The sequence below is a fragment of the Perna viridis genome, chromosome 6 (genome assembly GCF_037379345.1).
Source record: "Perna viridis isolate PV_CMFRI_1.1 ecotype Kerala chromosome 6, ASM3737934v1, whole genome shotgun sequence".
Taxonomy (NCBI): domain Eukaryota; kingdom Metazoa; phylum Mollusca; class Bivalvia; order Mytilida; family Mytilidae; genus Perna; species Perna viridis.
The window spans coordinates 2,921,555-2,939,199 of NC_142450.1; the positions used below are offsets into that span (position 1 = coordinate 2,921,555).

The 17,645-nt window shown below is 32.3% G+C and overlaps 1 protein-coding gene across 10 annotated transcripts in view; it reads left to right on the forward strand.

Annotated features, from left to right (window-relative positions):
* Window positions 1-5,122: 5,122 nt before the first annotated feature.
* LOC148613221 (rab-3A-interacting protein-like) overlaps window positions 5,123-17,645 on the forward strand; it is a 39,121-nt gene continuing 26,598 nt past the window's right edge. For 5 of the 10 annotated variants that reach the window (XM_088586469.1, XM_088586473.1, XM_088586470.1 and 2 more), the window contains exons 1-2: window positions 5,123-5,237; window positions 9,260-9,463. In XM_088586469.1, the coding sequence (XP_088442595.1) occupies window positions 9,315-9,463 (149 nt within the window). In that variant the 5' untranslated portion in view covers window positions 5,123-5,237; window positions 9,260-9,314. Of the gene's footprint in view, window positions 5,238-8,048; window positions 8,208-9,259; window positions 9,464-14,053; window positions 15,096-17,645 lie in introns of those variants that run through there. The other 5 variants (XM_088586471.1, XM_088586476.1, XM_088586477.1 and 2 more) reach the window with 4 other exon arrangements.

Below are 17,645 nucleotides of genomic sequence, written 5' to 3' on the forward strand. Positions count from 1 at the left end.
GTAGGGAATCGACTTACTATGAAACAGGTTGGGAGTCATTGGAAGATAGAAAACGATTAAAACGTCTTAACATGTTTAACTCCATTCATAACCAACTGTGTCCACAATACTTGAGCGATCTTATGCCCCACTTAATAACCATATTTCGTCGTATAATTTACGCAACAGTGTGGATCATATCATACCCCACTTCAGATTAACTAGTACCAAAAGGTTATGTTTTCTATTCAACAGTGAGAGACTGGAATCAGATAAATTTAGAGACAAAAAATGCAAGAAACATAAGCATTTTAAAAAGAATCATTGACTGACAACGGGAAAAAACCCTGAGTACTTCAATTTCGGTGAAAGGAAAGGTAATATTATACATACCCGGTAAGAAAAATGTGTAGTTCCCTAAATTGCTGGTTTATATCGTATAAATGTAGTACCAACCCCTTCTTGTAGTTGTGGACATCCTTTCGAAGATTTCAACCATTTTTTATGGAGTGCAATTTGTACAATGAACGTAGAAATTCTCTGTTGGCACGGTTAAGCGGTTAAAAACGTAACAATAGAATTTCTGTTGGCTGGTGACGAAACCCTCACATACGCTGAAAACACGGATATTTTTGCTTGTGTTCATCATTTTATCAAACGAACTAAAAAGTTTGAATAATACTGCATGTACATGTATTATATATGAAATGACTAAATCTCACTTTACTCCCACCCCGCCCTTTTGCCAGACCCCCCTTTATTCCATTCCTTGTTTTAATTTCATATGGTTCATGTTAATCTGCATTATCTTTTCATTTTCTATTGTTATTTTAGTTATAGCTAATTGTCGTCATTATGCATTCTTTGTTTCATTATTGTTTGTATGGGAGAGGACCTCCATAATGTTGTTATAACTTGAGTCCAATCCCCTTGTTTGTATTCTTGAGCAAATAAATATGTTTAAACTAAACATGCACACATGTTTCAAACTACATGTATATATTAAACACAGGCGGATCTAAATGTAAGGAATTTTTCTCAAATGTTAGATGTTCATTTCATTAAAAAAAGCATTTTTTCATTTAAATATTCAGCAATCTACAGAGCCCTGCATAAGTGCCACATGTAAAAATATATTAATATCAAATCGTTAAATCGTGCGCACGAATAACTAAATCGTGCACACAAAATATTTAATCGTGCGAACGAAACGTTTAATTGTGCACACCAAAAAGTACTAAATCGTACGCACGAAACACTAAATCATGCGCACAGAACAGTAACTCTTAATTTCAGGATCTGATTCCAACACCTTGTTAATGAAATTACTTAACCTATTAACTTTCATTTTGGAATTTTTGATCAGCCGTGAGCATTGTGGGAAATATACCCCTTCGAACTTAGAAATTCACGTATCATTTTGGAAACTAAAAGTCCATTGTGAATTCCATTAACGTCTATGATTTCCTAATAGTCCAATGTTTGAATGAGCATAAAGACGACTACTTAAAACAAATGTACCTATGCGGAACACCATACTTGTACATACTGTATGACCTTGGGATGACATTCCAAATTGAGGTTGTTTTCTCTTTGACATATTAACCATACTCATCCTCGTTATATTGTACATATTGTGCATCTTTGATAAGGATTTGTCTTTCTCATTAAGATTTTTCATATCGTTCCTCGTTTTTATTCCCCGCCTTGCGTGGTTGCAAGGTATAATGTGATATCCTCCAAAACAATTGCTTGACTGTCTGTCTGTCCGTCCGTCTCCTGACGCTTCTTAGATGATAAATTGAGAACACGTCAATATTTTTTTCTGCATTTTTGCCCAGCCATACTTTGATTCAATGCTTCAAACCTCCTATTTGTAATGCTTATACTTTGTGTTAAGAATTCATTTCATAAAGAATAATCAAGGGAACCAAGGTTATAGCTGTAATCAAAAGAATGTAATCCAGGGACAAAGACCAGACATGGAAAACAGACATACACAACAAAGAACATAAAGTAACTAAAATCATACATACAAAGTAACAAAAGTAAATGAGCAACTCGGACTCCACTAAGAACTGGGAGCATGGACCAGGTGCACCGGTAGGGTAAGCGTCCTCTGCTTTTCTAGAAACACCCGCCGAGTTGCTCATAAAAAGTCAAGTCCGGGGTAGACAAACGAGGAAAGGAAAACTATGACCCTTTGAATAAATCAGTTTTCATGGTGTTGATGGATACACCATAACGATCCACGAGTTCATGATGACGACCATAAAACTTCTGTAGTGATGACTTCAATTTTGTAGCTACATAACCCTGTTCCAGAAGCCTATTTATTAGAGTTCTAGCGCGATACAAAAAGTCTGCGTAGTTTCGGCAAGCTCTGGCATAACGTATGAGTTGTGATATGAACACTCCATACGCAGGAGCCGAAGGGATGTTGCCACAGATGAAAGGAAAGTTGACAAATTCTGAATGAAAAGTCATCACGTTTGTCGTAAAGTTTGGTCAATAGTTTTCCTTTACCATCGATTTCTAAGTATAGGCTTCTAGAACAGAGTTATGTAGCTACAAGACTGAAGTCATCACTACAGAAGTATTATGGTCGACATCATGAACTCGTGGGTCGTTATGGTGTATCCATCTGTACCATGAAAACTGATTTATTCAACGGTCATAGTTTTCCTTTCCTCGTTTGTCTACCCCGGACATTTTATGAGCAACTCGACGGGTGTTTCTGGAAGAGCAGAGGACTCTTACCCTACAGGTGCACGTGGTCCATGCTCCCATTTTTTAGTGGAGTCTGAGTTGCTCATTTGCTTTTGTTACTTTGTATGTATGATTTTAGTTACTTTATGTTCTTTGTTGTGTATGTCTGTTTTCCGTGTCTGGTCTTTGTCCCTGGATTACATTATTTTGATTACCGCTATAGCCTTGGTTCCCTTGATTACTCCTTCAATGAGTTATTTAATTTAACATGCAGTTTATGTTACACTATCAATGTTTATATTTCATTTGTAACTGTTAATAGTTAATAAGAATAAAGTGAAAGATTTTGATAGGTTTAATTTTCTGATTGTTTTAATATTAAAATGGTAAAAAAATAAGACGTCTTGAACAAAATATGATAATTAAATACTTAATTACAACTATATAAATGTTTAAATGATACATTCCATTTCACATTTTAAGTTTTGTGTATTAAGCTTAATTTTGTAACTATTTTATCATATCTTGGCACATTTGTTGCATATTTCAACAAAATAGTGCACATTTAGGCGAATTAGTTTTAAACATATACTTACACTGAAACAAATTTGAAATAAGTTTTGTCAGTTTTGTTTTGGATAATAAGCATTATAAGTTTAAGATTTATGTTTTGAAAATGCACGTTCCCCTCAATTTAATAGTACATTATAGAATTACAGGTAAATTATAGGGAAATATATACCTATATTTTCGAAACATTTTTTAATACAATATAACCTCCTATGTTCATTTAAACCTTCAATTAAAATTGACAAACCAGGATGACACCACACAAATAATATTCAAACAAGTATATATATGCAACATTTTTTTAATATAATTATATTGGTTTTCTACATTTACATGAAAAGACAACATTCTATCCCATCACTCAACATATGCGTCAATGGTAAAAAAGTGTTGAAAGCAATTTTTCAAATAAATATAAAGAATTACATTTTATGGTTACTGGTAATTCATTTAAAAAGGAAAGATCTTTGAATTATACAATACGTGGTATAAATCGAAGCAGATATATACATATAACAGCCGAACATAGTTGATTAGGAAGATTATGCTTGAAAAAAAAACTTAGGAGCAACCATATATATTTGATTTTCATGGAGGGTAGGATAAAGTTTTCTATCCTGTCTGTTTTTTTCGCCATCCCAAAGCGCCGATTTATTATTATTATTTTTTAAATAAAAAAAAATAAAAAAAAAAAACATTCGGGCAAGAATCGATTCTCCCTTTTTATTTCTCCTGGATTTTATTTTTATTTCTTTAAAATTGCATTCTTTCATCCTTTCCTTTTGTTTCAAATTTGATCCTAGCCTATCCTATAAGAAAATCAAATACAAGTTCCCGTAGTTAGCCCCATTTATTAGCCTCACCAATATTACATTTTAGAACATAGAGCATATAGAATATATCTTAATGCCAATTAAGGGTCCCACAGAGGGCTACAAGAGTAGTTAAGTTCTTTAGCTTTTAAAGATACAGTGTCTTCACAACCAAGAATATATGCTACAAAGTCATGTATAAATATTTTAAAGGGGGCGATCTTAAAATTATCCCCTTGTCTTACTCCAAGATTAATATAGATTTTATCAGTGTGAAAATCTCCAACCTTATCACTTGCTTGTGACTTCTTATACATATCAACAATTATATTACAAAAAATTAGTACCAACATTCATATTCAACAATTCTAATTTTAGACCAGCATGGACAACACTGTCGAATGCTTAATAAAAATCTGTAAAACACATATACAATCTACCTTTATTCGAGCTACGATATTTATCAATGAAAGTTTTGAAAATAAATACATAGTCAGCAGTGCGAGCATTTTTTTAAAGCCTACCTGAGTGTCACGAATAAGCTTATGCTTTTTGAGAAAACTAACAAGTCTATTATTCAAAATATTGTTAAACAATTTGCCCACTACACTGGGTATATATACATGTAGTAATCCTGCTGTAATATTAAGTGTCATTTGGGTCATCGGCTTCATAGATTGGACATATATACCCATCAGCCCAGATTTGTGGGTATATACCGTTTATGAAACATATGTTGAAAAGTTAGTTTAAACATGGGATAAGGTTTTCTTGTCTGCATTTTAACATTTCTTAAGAATTAAGATCAGGGCTTGTAGCTTTACCAAGTTCAAGCTTTATACTGTAAGGATTTACAAACGGAGACATTCTGTCTGGGAGGATACATGTTTGCGCTATTAAATTTACTATCCATTCCACTTCTAATGACTAAATTTTGTTTTCTCAGCTGTAGTTAAAATCTTATACGGCTAGAATGTAATAAAAAAAACTAGAACGTTGTGCAAAAATTTATTCCGGAGATGTTTGGTTGTCCGGTTTCATTTCTTTCCTAACTAACTAATGCGCATGCGTTATATGCAATAGAGTAGAACTGTCACTTCTACAGAAAGACGAATCAGCTAATTTCTTCCTTTACAGTAGTTTCTTCCTTGTCTTGTTTACTATTTGGTAAGAAGTAAACCAGGCTTGATAAAAAAGAATTATGATTTTACTTTTGAATTATATACAAGTAACTGTATCACAGAGGCTAAAAGTAAATGAAATTCGACTCTTGAAAATGTAAACAAAAGAAGATAAAAGTAAAACAATACTCGTCGAGGAGGTGTTTTCCTTGCAAGTTATTCTCGCCAACCATTTTTTCGTCCTCTCCACTGCAATATGTTCATGCCCAAAATTTAAAACAAAACGTCAAACAGATTGCTGATCTTTTGCTATCAAATATGAGCTTTGTAAAATGGGAAAGTTTGATTTTACTCACCCTAGGCCTAGAGGCTAGACCACTTACTGGTGACAAACCAGCAACAAACCAATTTGTCTAAAGAATTAACCCTTTAGCCAAGACAATTATATGGCTATTTAAATTTCACTACCTAATACAATGCAGGTAGGCCATCCTAGCGCTAACTGTCACACTTTCCCCACCTCAAGAATCATCGTTCCATGACCTCTTAATTAAGGCTAGAAACCACTAATTCAACTTCCCATAGGCTTCTATGTTAATTTCACAATATCCGATGGCTTCTTTAGACTTTACCTTAACTTTAACCTGCAGAGAACTATATATATATATCAGCATGATTCTACATATGTCAGCTCACAATCCTCAGAATGGCATGTGGGGTTAGCAGACTTGCAGTGCAGTACTGGTCACTGGAAGTGAAGGGTCTATAAATAGCATGAGAAATCCCAGTGTTTTCACAGGGTAGGGGTATATTTAGAAATCATTATGGAGATTAGGCTTCACTTCACAAGAAGCAAAATACACCTATATAATGTAATCTTTTTCCTTTCAGAAACTGTTAATTTTTAAATAAAATGAGAACTTTTTTCACAGCACTATGAGGAACAGGGGGTAATTCCTGCGTAGGACTCTTTTTGCATACTTTCCAAATGCTCATTGGTGGTCTGTAACCAAAAACAACTAGCTCATGTTCCCTGTGGGATTTTTAGTTGGGCCCAAAATGTAATGGAGAGCAAGATTTGGCTCACAAAATTATACCTAGACCGCTTGGCGACTAGCCAGGGACAATCTGATTCAGCTTAAAGGAGACGTGACACAAAATAATTATTTTTTCAATTTTTGGTTTATTTGATTCATTACACCTAATATATATCATAAAAACGCCCTTTGTAGTCACTTATGTCGTTAAATTGAAGATAAATTGGTTCAAAGTCGACAATGAACCAAGCCGTACAAATTTTAATTAGCCATATGGTTACATGACCATGCTATGTCATTGGTTCTCAGTTCATAGATCAAATGGTTGAGATGCGTGGGGCTTCTGCACTTTTACGTGATTTCTACAAATGAGAGTGAAAATATTGAAAGTTTTTGTTTGCCAGCAAATATATACTTACAGTTGTATCAATTTATGAACAACTTTGAGAAATATTTAACTTTTACATGTGTGAAGAGGACTCCAGAGAGAGACTACACCACTTCTTTTTGAAAATTACATAGTAATATTTCATTATATTCTGTCGTGTTTGATTGAACTTTTTGCATAAATTAAATTAAATTCACATTCTAAGTTATAAACAGTTCCAATCGCTATTTTCAATGAAAATATTGATTTCATCCCTTTTTATGGAACGTTACTCCTGACAAGTGTACCAGTAGCCCGCAAGTACAGCTATAGGATAATGCAAACATGCTTATTTTTTAATTGGTTTTTGATAATTCTATTTGAGAACCCATAAAGTTTCATGCTGAAGCTTCCTTGTGTTCCAAATCTGTTTTGCTAAAATTAAATATTTTAACTGAAAAAATATAGTTGGTACCAGAAAAGCTCCCTTATACTCACCTACGGTCACCTATTATAAATTGTGTGGTGTGTCAAATTCTCCGTGTAAATTGTCTTGATTGAAGATTTGTAAGACAAAATAAATGCAATTTTATTTCAATTATCGAAGTTATACACCTGTGTCACGAGGTGCCGAACGATATAATGATAAAATAATCCGCCTATGCTTTCTCTTCACCATAATTAAGTCTACCGGGCTTGTAAATTGACATAACTCACTAGCAAAGATAGAACGATACACAGAGTGTCTCTATCTTATTTGCACCCTCCTGTACAAGTCCTAAAAGTAGTGCGCGAAGTAGTTGTTTTTTCACCACACGGGGATGTATGCCTAACAAAGATGAAATTGACAGAAATTGAGAAGAACTTTAGTCTTCTTACTTTCTAAACACGATTTTATGCATATTAGGTTGTCGTGATAACACAAATAATCATTCTAAATTTATTTAGCGCTTACCTGATAAGAAAACGTTTGTTATACTCGTATCTAAACATACTCTAGTTTTTATAAATATAAATGTTTAAAAAATGAAATTTTTGTGTCATGTCTCCTTTAAGAATTAATTCTTTAGCAAGGTCGATTAACTGGCTTTTTTAATATTCACATACAATGTACCTACAACAACACAGGTGGGCCATCCTGCCTCTTATCATACAATGGTTTTCATTGTGGAATAAAATTTTGGTGAGCAGATTGGCAAGAATTGCTTCTGTCTTGAAATTAGCAGGATCTACAATCTGACCATTTTGTTTTAAATAAGAGTTAGCTGCCATACATTTGCACCATAGCTTTTAAGGTCCTCTTTTGTAGGTTCCAGAGCTAAAAGGCTAGTATTTGGTAGGTGTAATCTTTTAAGAGTGCTAAGACAGAGGAAGACCATTGAAATAAAAGAGATTACTTAAATGTACATACAGTATTTGTTTTATTTATTTACACATGCCATATACATTGTAGCATATATGGCAGGATGGCGTACCTTTGTTGTAGTAGGTAGTGAGATTTATATAGCCAGTTAATTGACTTGCCTAAAGGATTAATTTTGAAGTGGAAGCTGTTAGATGCTGGCTTGACACTGAGTGGTCTAGGGTTTGATTCTCGGCGGCGTATAATTTTGTAAGTCAAATCATGCTCTCCTGTTACGCATGATTTTATTTAAATTTATGAAGATAAACCGGTACTATACAAATGTAATTGCCAGTCCTGAAATAATTAAATGTACATTTATTTAAGTGCTGATTGAAATAGTATTAACCCATTCATACTGAAATGATCCTTTTGGCACCCTCATTCCCAAGCAGAAATTATCCTTTTAGCACCTTTGTCCCTAGGCCGAAATTATCCTTTTAGCACTGTCGTCCTTAGGCCGAAATAATTCTTAAGGATACATGAATTTCTATTTTTAGATATCGTTTTTTGAAATACAAATACGTACGTTAAAATAACTCAAAATGTCAAAAAATAAATGACTGACATATGAGGATTATTTAATCATAAACAGTTTTTGCTATACATAGTAATTTTGCATTCTTTGTTTTAAAGAACTTTTCTAGAAAAAGACACATACATGACTTCATAAATATTTTTTAACAGAAGCACCATACATGTGTACATATGTACAATGTACATGTATCTTACCCTTCTACTACAGGGATGATTTTTTTCCATTTTTTAGCAGAATTCCACTATTTCAAATTTGGATTTTACTGTATATATTTCAGCAACAGTATGAGCAAAGAACATTCATTTGTACATTTGTATATGTAAATATATACATTGTACCAGGGTTTGACACCAACTTCATTTGCTTGGTGGTGAACAGGACTACTTCACATTAAGGTAAAAATGATTGTCCACAGACGGTAATGACGGTTCTGTTCTTAGACCTTATGAAAATAAGACAAAATTTAGATAGCCTATAAGACTACCATGAACAATTTTTCAAGTAGTCCTCTCCAGAATTAAGGTGGCACAGGACTACTGGACTACTACTGGTGTCAATCCCTGTATACATGTACAAATGTACATGTGTATCTGTATACATGTATGTACACATTGTACATGTCCAATGTACCAGTACATGCCAGTATACTTGTTTGATTATTTTTAGCAATCTTGTTGATCTCAGAACTAGTTGTTATTTACTAACTGATTTCATTCTTTTCCAGCAAATTCAGTGCCATGTTGACATACACATACTTATAAGTTCACCTGGTCAATGTTATGACGTCAGTTACTGTAACATCAAATCACAAGGCCCATTTAGGCAGTACCAATGGGCAGGAACTTACAAATAATAATGTTGTAGAGAAAGTACATGTAGCTTCCAGTAACCTTGGCAACCATCATAAGCATGAGAATGGAGATGACAGGTAAGTTATAAAACCTCACATTACTTGTATCAATATATATTTGTACCTTTTAATCAGTATTGGAAATATGCAGGAGCTGCACTGGCTTCCAAAATTCTGTCCTCAGAGTATTATTCAGCCATGGCCTTTTTCAGCTATGTTCAGGGGCTCATCTGGCTCAAAAAATCTCTCACCAGAAAATTGCCAGCTGCCAATTTTTGTCACCAATTTTCAGAAAGTGGAGCCAACTTAAGTTTCAGAAAAAAAACCTGTTCTGTCTTAAGGTGGATGTTCCAGTTACTTTGGTTAATATGTATTCCCCAGAATATCACTCTCTGGTTAGATGGTATTTATATTAGATGTTTTTTTACGTGTTTGTTTCTTGTCAATAAAACAAGATTAAGTTTTTAATTTACTACTTTGAGAAATAATACACAAGTCACAGAATATAACTTTTAATCTGTGGTCATAACATAACCATGGACACCCAAATTTCCAAGTGTCCATGAATTTACTGGTACTAGGACAGAGGTTGAATTTCAGCATTTTTTCCACTAGCTAAATTTAGCAAGTACTGAAAAATTACACTTGCTAAATTTAAGTTTTTTTGTTTTTTTCTGGACTATACCTATATTACATGTAGAATTCCACTAGCAAATTTTAGCAAGTGGAAATAATTTCCTCTTGCAAAATTTAATTTGGACTTGCATTTATTTCCCCTTTACATGTTATTTGACCCCTGCTAGGAGTCTTAGGAATTTCACGAACAGAATTTGTTGAACTAACAGATGTAGATGGTGTAGTTGGTTGACTGCCAGTTGTATTGGCAGGGATGAAACCAAATTTTATATGCAGACAGCTTTTTTCACTTTTGACTCTGTTGACGTAAAATATCATATTTTTGCTTTGCCATGACAAGCATTTTTTTTCACGTGTTTGTACGTAAGGGTTCGTGAAATATGTGAAATTCTCTCATTATTTAAAAAATCGTCAAATGCCTTGAGTGAAATTTCAAATGCATTGAATTATCTTTAAACATTCCCTAAAATCGGACTGTGATTGGATTTACGCATGGACTTAAAAAAGGCTGGCATGATTCTCAGTTTTTTTTACATGTAAATAATATTCACAAACATGAGAAATGAAATATAAACAAGCAAAACATTGCATATAATTGCTATATGATCATATCATCCTAATTGATATTCATAAATCATGATCAGGACTCAGAAGTCAGTAATTTTGCTAGGCTTGCTCTGAAAATATAATCTTTAACGACGTGTCAGTCTCTGTAAGAATCAGGCAGTGGGTAAAACATGGTATGAAAAAACCTTCATTTTGAAAGTGTGTATGTAATTTGTCTATTTCCACCATCAGAATCCAGAAAAAAAGGCAAAAAATTCCATATCACTTTGTTAATTTAGATATAATTTCATTGAACTGCACTGAAAATGAACTTTTCAAGGGCAGATAACTCTGTCAAAGACCTCATTTTTCTTACATTCTATTGAAAAAATTATGAACAGATCCATTGGTGCAGAGGTCAAAAAATGGTGTAGTCAAACATAATTAAGCATTCTTGAGTGAAATTATATTGTCAGATTGATGGGATTTTGACATGCATGTTTCTGATTTTTTACTATTTTGCATGAGTGACCAAAATTTTTGCCGATTGTATTGTTTTACATCACAAATTATTTGTGTGTGTTGGTAATGTTGTCTTTTGACCTGAAGAATCGGAAAAAATAAAAAAAATAATGAATCATGTTTAGAAAAAACACACAAATTTGAAGAAGTGGGCACATATTTTAGGGTTGTTGAAAAGGAATTAACAGTTTGTTCATCTTAGAAGTGTCTGAACTCATGGAAAGACTTGTGTGTTTTATATTCTACCATGATTTACCCACTGCCTGATTCTTAGAGAATAGTACTTAAACCAAAAGGTTCCATACTACAAAACAAATGTCAGGCTGGGATTAAATTAAGGTGAAAAATGAACTTCTTCGTGATAGTTTAGGAATAAGCTTAGGGTCAGAAATGGGCTAAAAACAAATATTTTCTGTTTTTTGGACAATAACATGAGTACAGGTGTTTTGATCTCAATGTACATGTAGTTGTACCACAAGGTTTGTTAACACTCTAAAGAAGTTATATTGATGAGGTTTTCATGACCATAACTGTTTGAATTTAATATATGTTATGCCTGTAATGGTCAAAAAATAATCAAGAGAACCAAGGTTATAGGTCAAAAGAACAAAAACAAATAATTTCTTGTTCATTGCAAATAACTTTCAAGAATAATCAAGGGAACCAAGATTCTAGCCGAAATCAAAAGAATGTATTCCATGGTCAAGCAAGAGGGAATTTTAGGGTTGAGTTTAGTAGTGTTATAGTTCAAGGTGTTTGGGTCTATGAGAATTGGGGGATAAAAGGGGATAGCCAAATAACAATTTTTCTGGTTTCCAAGTTTTCACTTGGATCTACATGTATACGAAATGTTTATGTAAGTGTATTTGAGAACTTTTGTTTTGGATCAATTTGTGTGAACTTCTACACATACAATGCACATGTTGTACATATACATGTATAATATATGTTATATGCATGCACATTACATTTGACATTTGCTTAAATACAGCATCTAACTAGCTTTTACAATTTCAATAACATTGAGTCACTTGTTTTTCCATAGTATCCTGACCACAAATTATTTAAATTTTGCCACAATACATTTAAATCATTGTATCTGACTTGAGATATTACCTTAATCTATCAATCATAGAATTTGTTATTCTATCAAGTTGTCAATTTCATATGTCTTGTTTTGTGAAATTTATTTATGATGAAAGTACTTTAGAAGGTACATGGATTCAAATTGTAAAAATTAAACATCAGTAATTATAGCAAAATTACAATTATCATGGTTAAAAAATTAGACTCATTCCTTTATCAAGGAAAAGCACAAAAATAAAATGAAATTGCACATATGATGTATAAAATGTACATTTACCACACATAGAAGGTTATGATTGATTTGGGGTGTGACTTTTATCCATTTACGAATAAGGGGTTAAGATAGGACTTCTTTGATTCTGTTTGAATTCTGGTCTAGTGTCAAGTATTTAAACACAAATCCATCTTTATTGATTTGGCCATACTTACTGTAACTTTTCAGGGTTGATCTCTGTGATCATTTCAGGCTGCACCTTATGATGCATTTTATTTCACGTATATATTGTATATACAGAGAAATTAAACCCAAGGGTTTGAAAATAGATTGTGTGCAAAAACTTTGGAGTTTGAAAATAGATTGTCAGCAATATTGCCAAGATGAAACAACAGTTACTAATTTCAGCCTACAATTTATTTTGGTAGTGAAAACTTTTATACTTTAAAAATACACAGGTATGAATAATTTGGTTGAAGAGATTTTTTTTGTGATTTCACATTATCTCATGTTATTGTCTATTGGACTATACCTGGTGACCTTTGAGTCTTGTTATTTTCACCTGAAGTAGACATATTTATTACCTATATTGTTGTTTTTTACCTGTATGAGGTATATACCAGGTAACAAATGACAGGTAATTTGTTGTTTTCATCTGTTTGATATCACTTAAAATTAATGTCAGGCAGGTTAAAAGTCTCTTGCACAAGTTTTTTAGTCATAGTGAACTTTTCTCGTGCAGTTTTGTACAGATGCATGTATGATTTTACAAACTTCAAGTCTTGTTTACCAATTAAGATTTCAGTTTGGTAAGGTTTTGTTAACATAGAAATTGGTAAATTCTAAAAGAAAATTCCTGCCTTCACAGTTATTATTTAAATTATTATTTTTACATACATACATATACACATATTTATTAGAGAGTTCTTAGTGATGTCATAGGGTTTGGTTGGCAAAAAATCTATGAAGTGGCTTGGGTTCATCAACTTTAAATAATCATAACTTTTTCATTTTTTAAGATAATTGAAAAATTCGTTTGGTATAATTGAAATTTTACGATAAATATTCAGTGATTAGACTAGAAAGTGAACACCAAATTTAAATAACAATTTCATAGGAAAAATAGAGGTTATGAATATCACAACAAAGTATGAATTACATTGTATCAAGTAACACTATTTTGTTGAAATAAAAATAAAACATTTTACAAAGTCAAAATTGAATACAAAATAACGAAGTTATCAAGTTGTGAAAATCAGGATTATTATCATGAAATTTTCAATTGTTTATTTAGTTGTTTTTTTTTAATTAAATTAATGAGACTTAAAGGAAATATAGCACAAGTACAAAATGTACACTATATGCCCATTATCCAATTCCTGAGTCGATGTATTTTTCCACTACAATGGCATGTGCAATTACTTATTCCTTGCATACATGCACATGTACATTTGTATTGATTTACTACTTGTAATGTCAGACTTATTATTTGCCCGATTATTACATCAAGTTGTAGTTTTTATCAGACTGGTTACAATGACATTGAAGAGGGGGTCAATTTCATATTATTGACAATATGATATTTGTGATGAAATAGTTATATGATCAGATGTCATCAAGTTGATTATTACTTATCTAAGGTATATTTTTATCATTTGATGTTAGTGGCTTGTTTGTCTGAAAGTAGTTTGTTTGTCCATTGGACATTAAACTTCCAGGTTTAGTTCATGCAGCTGATTTTGCATTCTGGACTTTAGATTTGTTTACAGAGAAAGTATACACTTGTTACTTACAATGAAATATTTGGATAAATGAAATTAGTTTTTAGTGAAATTTTTCTCCACTTATTCACAGCAAAGCCAAAGGACAATGAACAATTGATTAAATTTAATATACCAGTGTCAGGGAGTACTTAATGTAGTCAGACAGTTATACATTGTTGTGTAATGAAAGAATTATCAATTATCACTCTAATATTTACATCAATACTTAATTTATCTGTGTGTTGAGATCTACTTAACACCCAACTATAAGGAGATTAAATATAGTGTTGTGAAAATTTTAACAGTCACTCTTGTTGTATATGTACAAAGAACAGTATAGCATGAACAAGAGGCTCATGGTTCAGTGGACTTCGGTTTAAAATACAAAGTACAACTTTGTTTACGTTTGTTTGGTCAAACTATTTGTGTTTCGTAATTACTATCAATTATTACATTTTCTATGGTTAACTAGTCTGGACGTGATGTTGTATAATGAATTAAGAAAAAAATGGATTAAATAGTACATGTATGTGAATTTACATTATATATATTTCTCAGTTTGGAATATACCTCAGAAGAGTCTAATTATAGCTTGGATATTCCAAAATATTGGAAATTCTTTATGTCACATGTTTTAATGTTATTGTTACGATCAGAGTAGAATAAGACTGGATTGAAAAGGAAATTACATAATTGTGACTTGACAAAATTCACTGCCTGTAACCTGAATAAATTGTTATTTGAAACGAAACAGATGTATGTTCCTGTTAGAAAGTTTTATTAATGGATAATTTCTATTTGTGACTTCCTAGTTCTTGAAAAGACTGGCCATATCCATGGTGTAAAGTGTTTTGTTTGAAATAAAGTAAATAAACAATTGTCACAACATGCCAGCAGAAACTTTTGTTGATGGAATTTATATGATACCAGAAATCATTTCAGGGTAAGGTCATAGTTTAATTTCTTTAGAAAATTCAATTACAAGTAATTGGACGCAGTTGCTTGTCATTCATTATTTATAGCCACTACCCCCTAATTGGTACATCCAAATTCAAGCTAGTAGAAATTCATTGGTACATGTGTTATAAAATTCATTGGTACATGTGTTATCGAATATTTACTGAAATAATTCCTTTCTGAAACTCACAGGACCCTTTTTAATTTTAAGCTTTAAGTGTTGCTTATGGAGACATTATTGATTAGCCATTCAATAACCAAAATAAGCAACTAATCTAAAACAGTGTGTAACCAGAGTGAAAAGTTTTATTATTAAATTAAATTGTAAATATTTCGATTAAACCCTGGATGAAATGTGCAGACACCTATCCCCATTCATACTTATCAACCTTCTTCATTAAAAAGCAAATTACGAGTCTAACATTCCTAGACAAATTGAATATCAAAAATAAACAACTGGTATAATCCAGTAAATGCATAGAAATGGGCAACAGGTACTGATAAGAGGTAAGATGTCAAAAAAGTATTATTGAAGATCAAAACTGATAAAGCTGTCACCAGAGCTAAAGGGGGGTTAGCAACAGCTATATCCTTACATGTATGCTGCTGGAAAATAGTTTTTATTGACATAACGTGTTAAGGTTCAAATGTACCCTTTACCGTTATTTCTAAAATATTGAGATCAATTTCATTTTATTTATGCTAATAAACTAATCCAATCCATGACTTTTTCCCTGAACTAAATACAAAAAATGTATGCTGATTAATTCGGTCTTAATTAACAATGATCTACTTTGAAAGTATTATTGTTCACGTGGTACCACTTTTTGTGGTTTTCGTTGGTTTGGTAAACCACAAATTTGGTTCCCAAAGAAAAGAAAATTTTCTATTGGTCTGTATGATATACATGTACATGTAGTTCACAAATCCTCAAAATCAAGTTTGTATGAACTGGACATAATTTCCCCTAAACCACAAAAACTGGTAGCCATCAATACTTTTCTTTCTCAGTTAAATTCAAAATATTTGACCTCTTACCTCTTATCAGTACCTGTTGCTCATTTCTGGATTATACCTGTTGTCTACGAATGTTAGACGCATAATTTGCTTTTTATGAAGAAGGTTGATAAGTATGAATGGGGATAGGTGTCTTCACATTTCATCCAGGGTTTAATCGAAATATTTACAAAAAAGAGGGCAAAAAAGGCCGATAAAGGAGGGCTTTGGACTGTTATACCAAAAGAGTTATATTTTATTATTTATGACCATAGAAGACATTCTTATCCCATGTATACATGTATACCCCGGGCCCTCAAAAGGGAAAACAAAACAAAAAATGCTGAATCAAAACTTATAATTGAAAGCAAATTGTGTACTGATCTTGATCTTAGCAGATTTTAGTACAGTTATCGCCTCGATGGTAACATTTGAAGGAGGTGACAAATAAACTTTGTGTAGATGGTGGCATAGTAATTATTACAATGCAATTTTTCCAGGAATGGCATCAGTCTGCGATCAGGGATGATTGATATTTGTAATAATCTATATACCTGTCTATACAACAGTTTGCAGAGCTTGAGCTATTGCTTAACCACTGAGGATTTAAACTGCAGCTAGATAAGATGTGACAAGGACAGGTCCTATTTCAACAGTTGTGGCTCCATTTGAATGATTTGATGGACAGTTTCGACCTGGAGTTTGCTAAATTGAATTTTGACTTGAAAATTAAGGAACTTGAAAAGGCCAACTAGTAGTTTGTAGTTCAATTATGCAGGATATCACAGAGTTTTGTTCATTCATGTAAACTGAAAACAAACCTGAATACTTGTAACACAAACTCGCCCGGTGCTATGATACCATGTTGAAGAGATAAATTGATTGTCATTGGTTTTTAAATAAGAATGGTGAATTTAAATCAAGAGTTTAATTTTTACAATTAACAACAATGATTTTATGTTTAGGTATGTTTGATCACAGTTCTTTCCTATTATTACTTGAGGCATAAAAAATCAAAGAAATCAATTGAAATTGATTCAGTACATGAGTACTTTGATTTCAAATGAAGAATACACAGTAATGTCCTCCTAGCTTCTCCTTACCACCCCTCAAGGTATAAATATAATGCATCATGATAAGCTAAATTGTACATGTTGTAGACTGTTATCTGATCATATTGATGACAAAATTATTTTGTCATGATGTTAGCATCATCTACATGTACATATTCTTTTGGCAAAAATACAAATTTGCTATGCTAATTTTTATGACACTCATGTAATATACATGATCAATTGACGATAGAAAGCCACATGTGTACATATATCACTTGTTGATGACAAGTCTCCTTCATCTTTGTTGGCTCCTTTATAGGATGTACAGTTGTAATTTGTAAATCCACTTAATAGCATTCCTGATAATTGTATAGAAACTCAAAAAATAGAAACATTTCCTATCATATCCATAGTAAAAATTCCTCTTATTGGCATAACATAAGACCAAAAATTAGAAAATTGCTTATTTGCATACAACTTTTTTT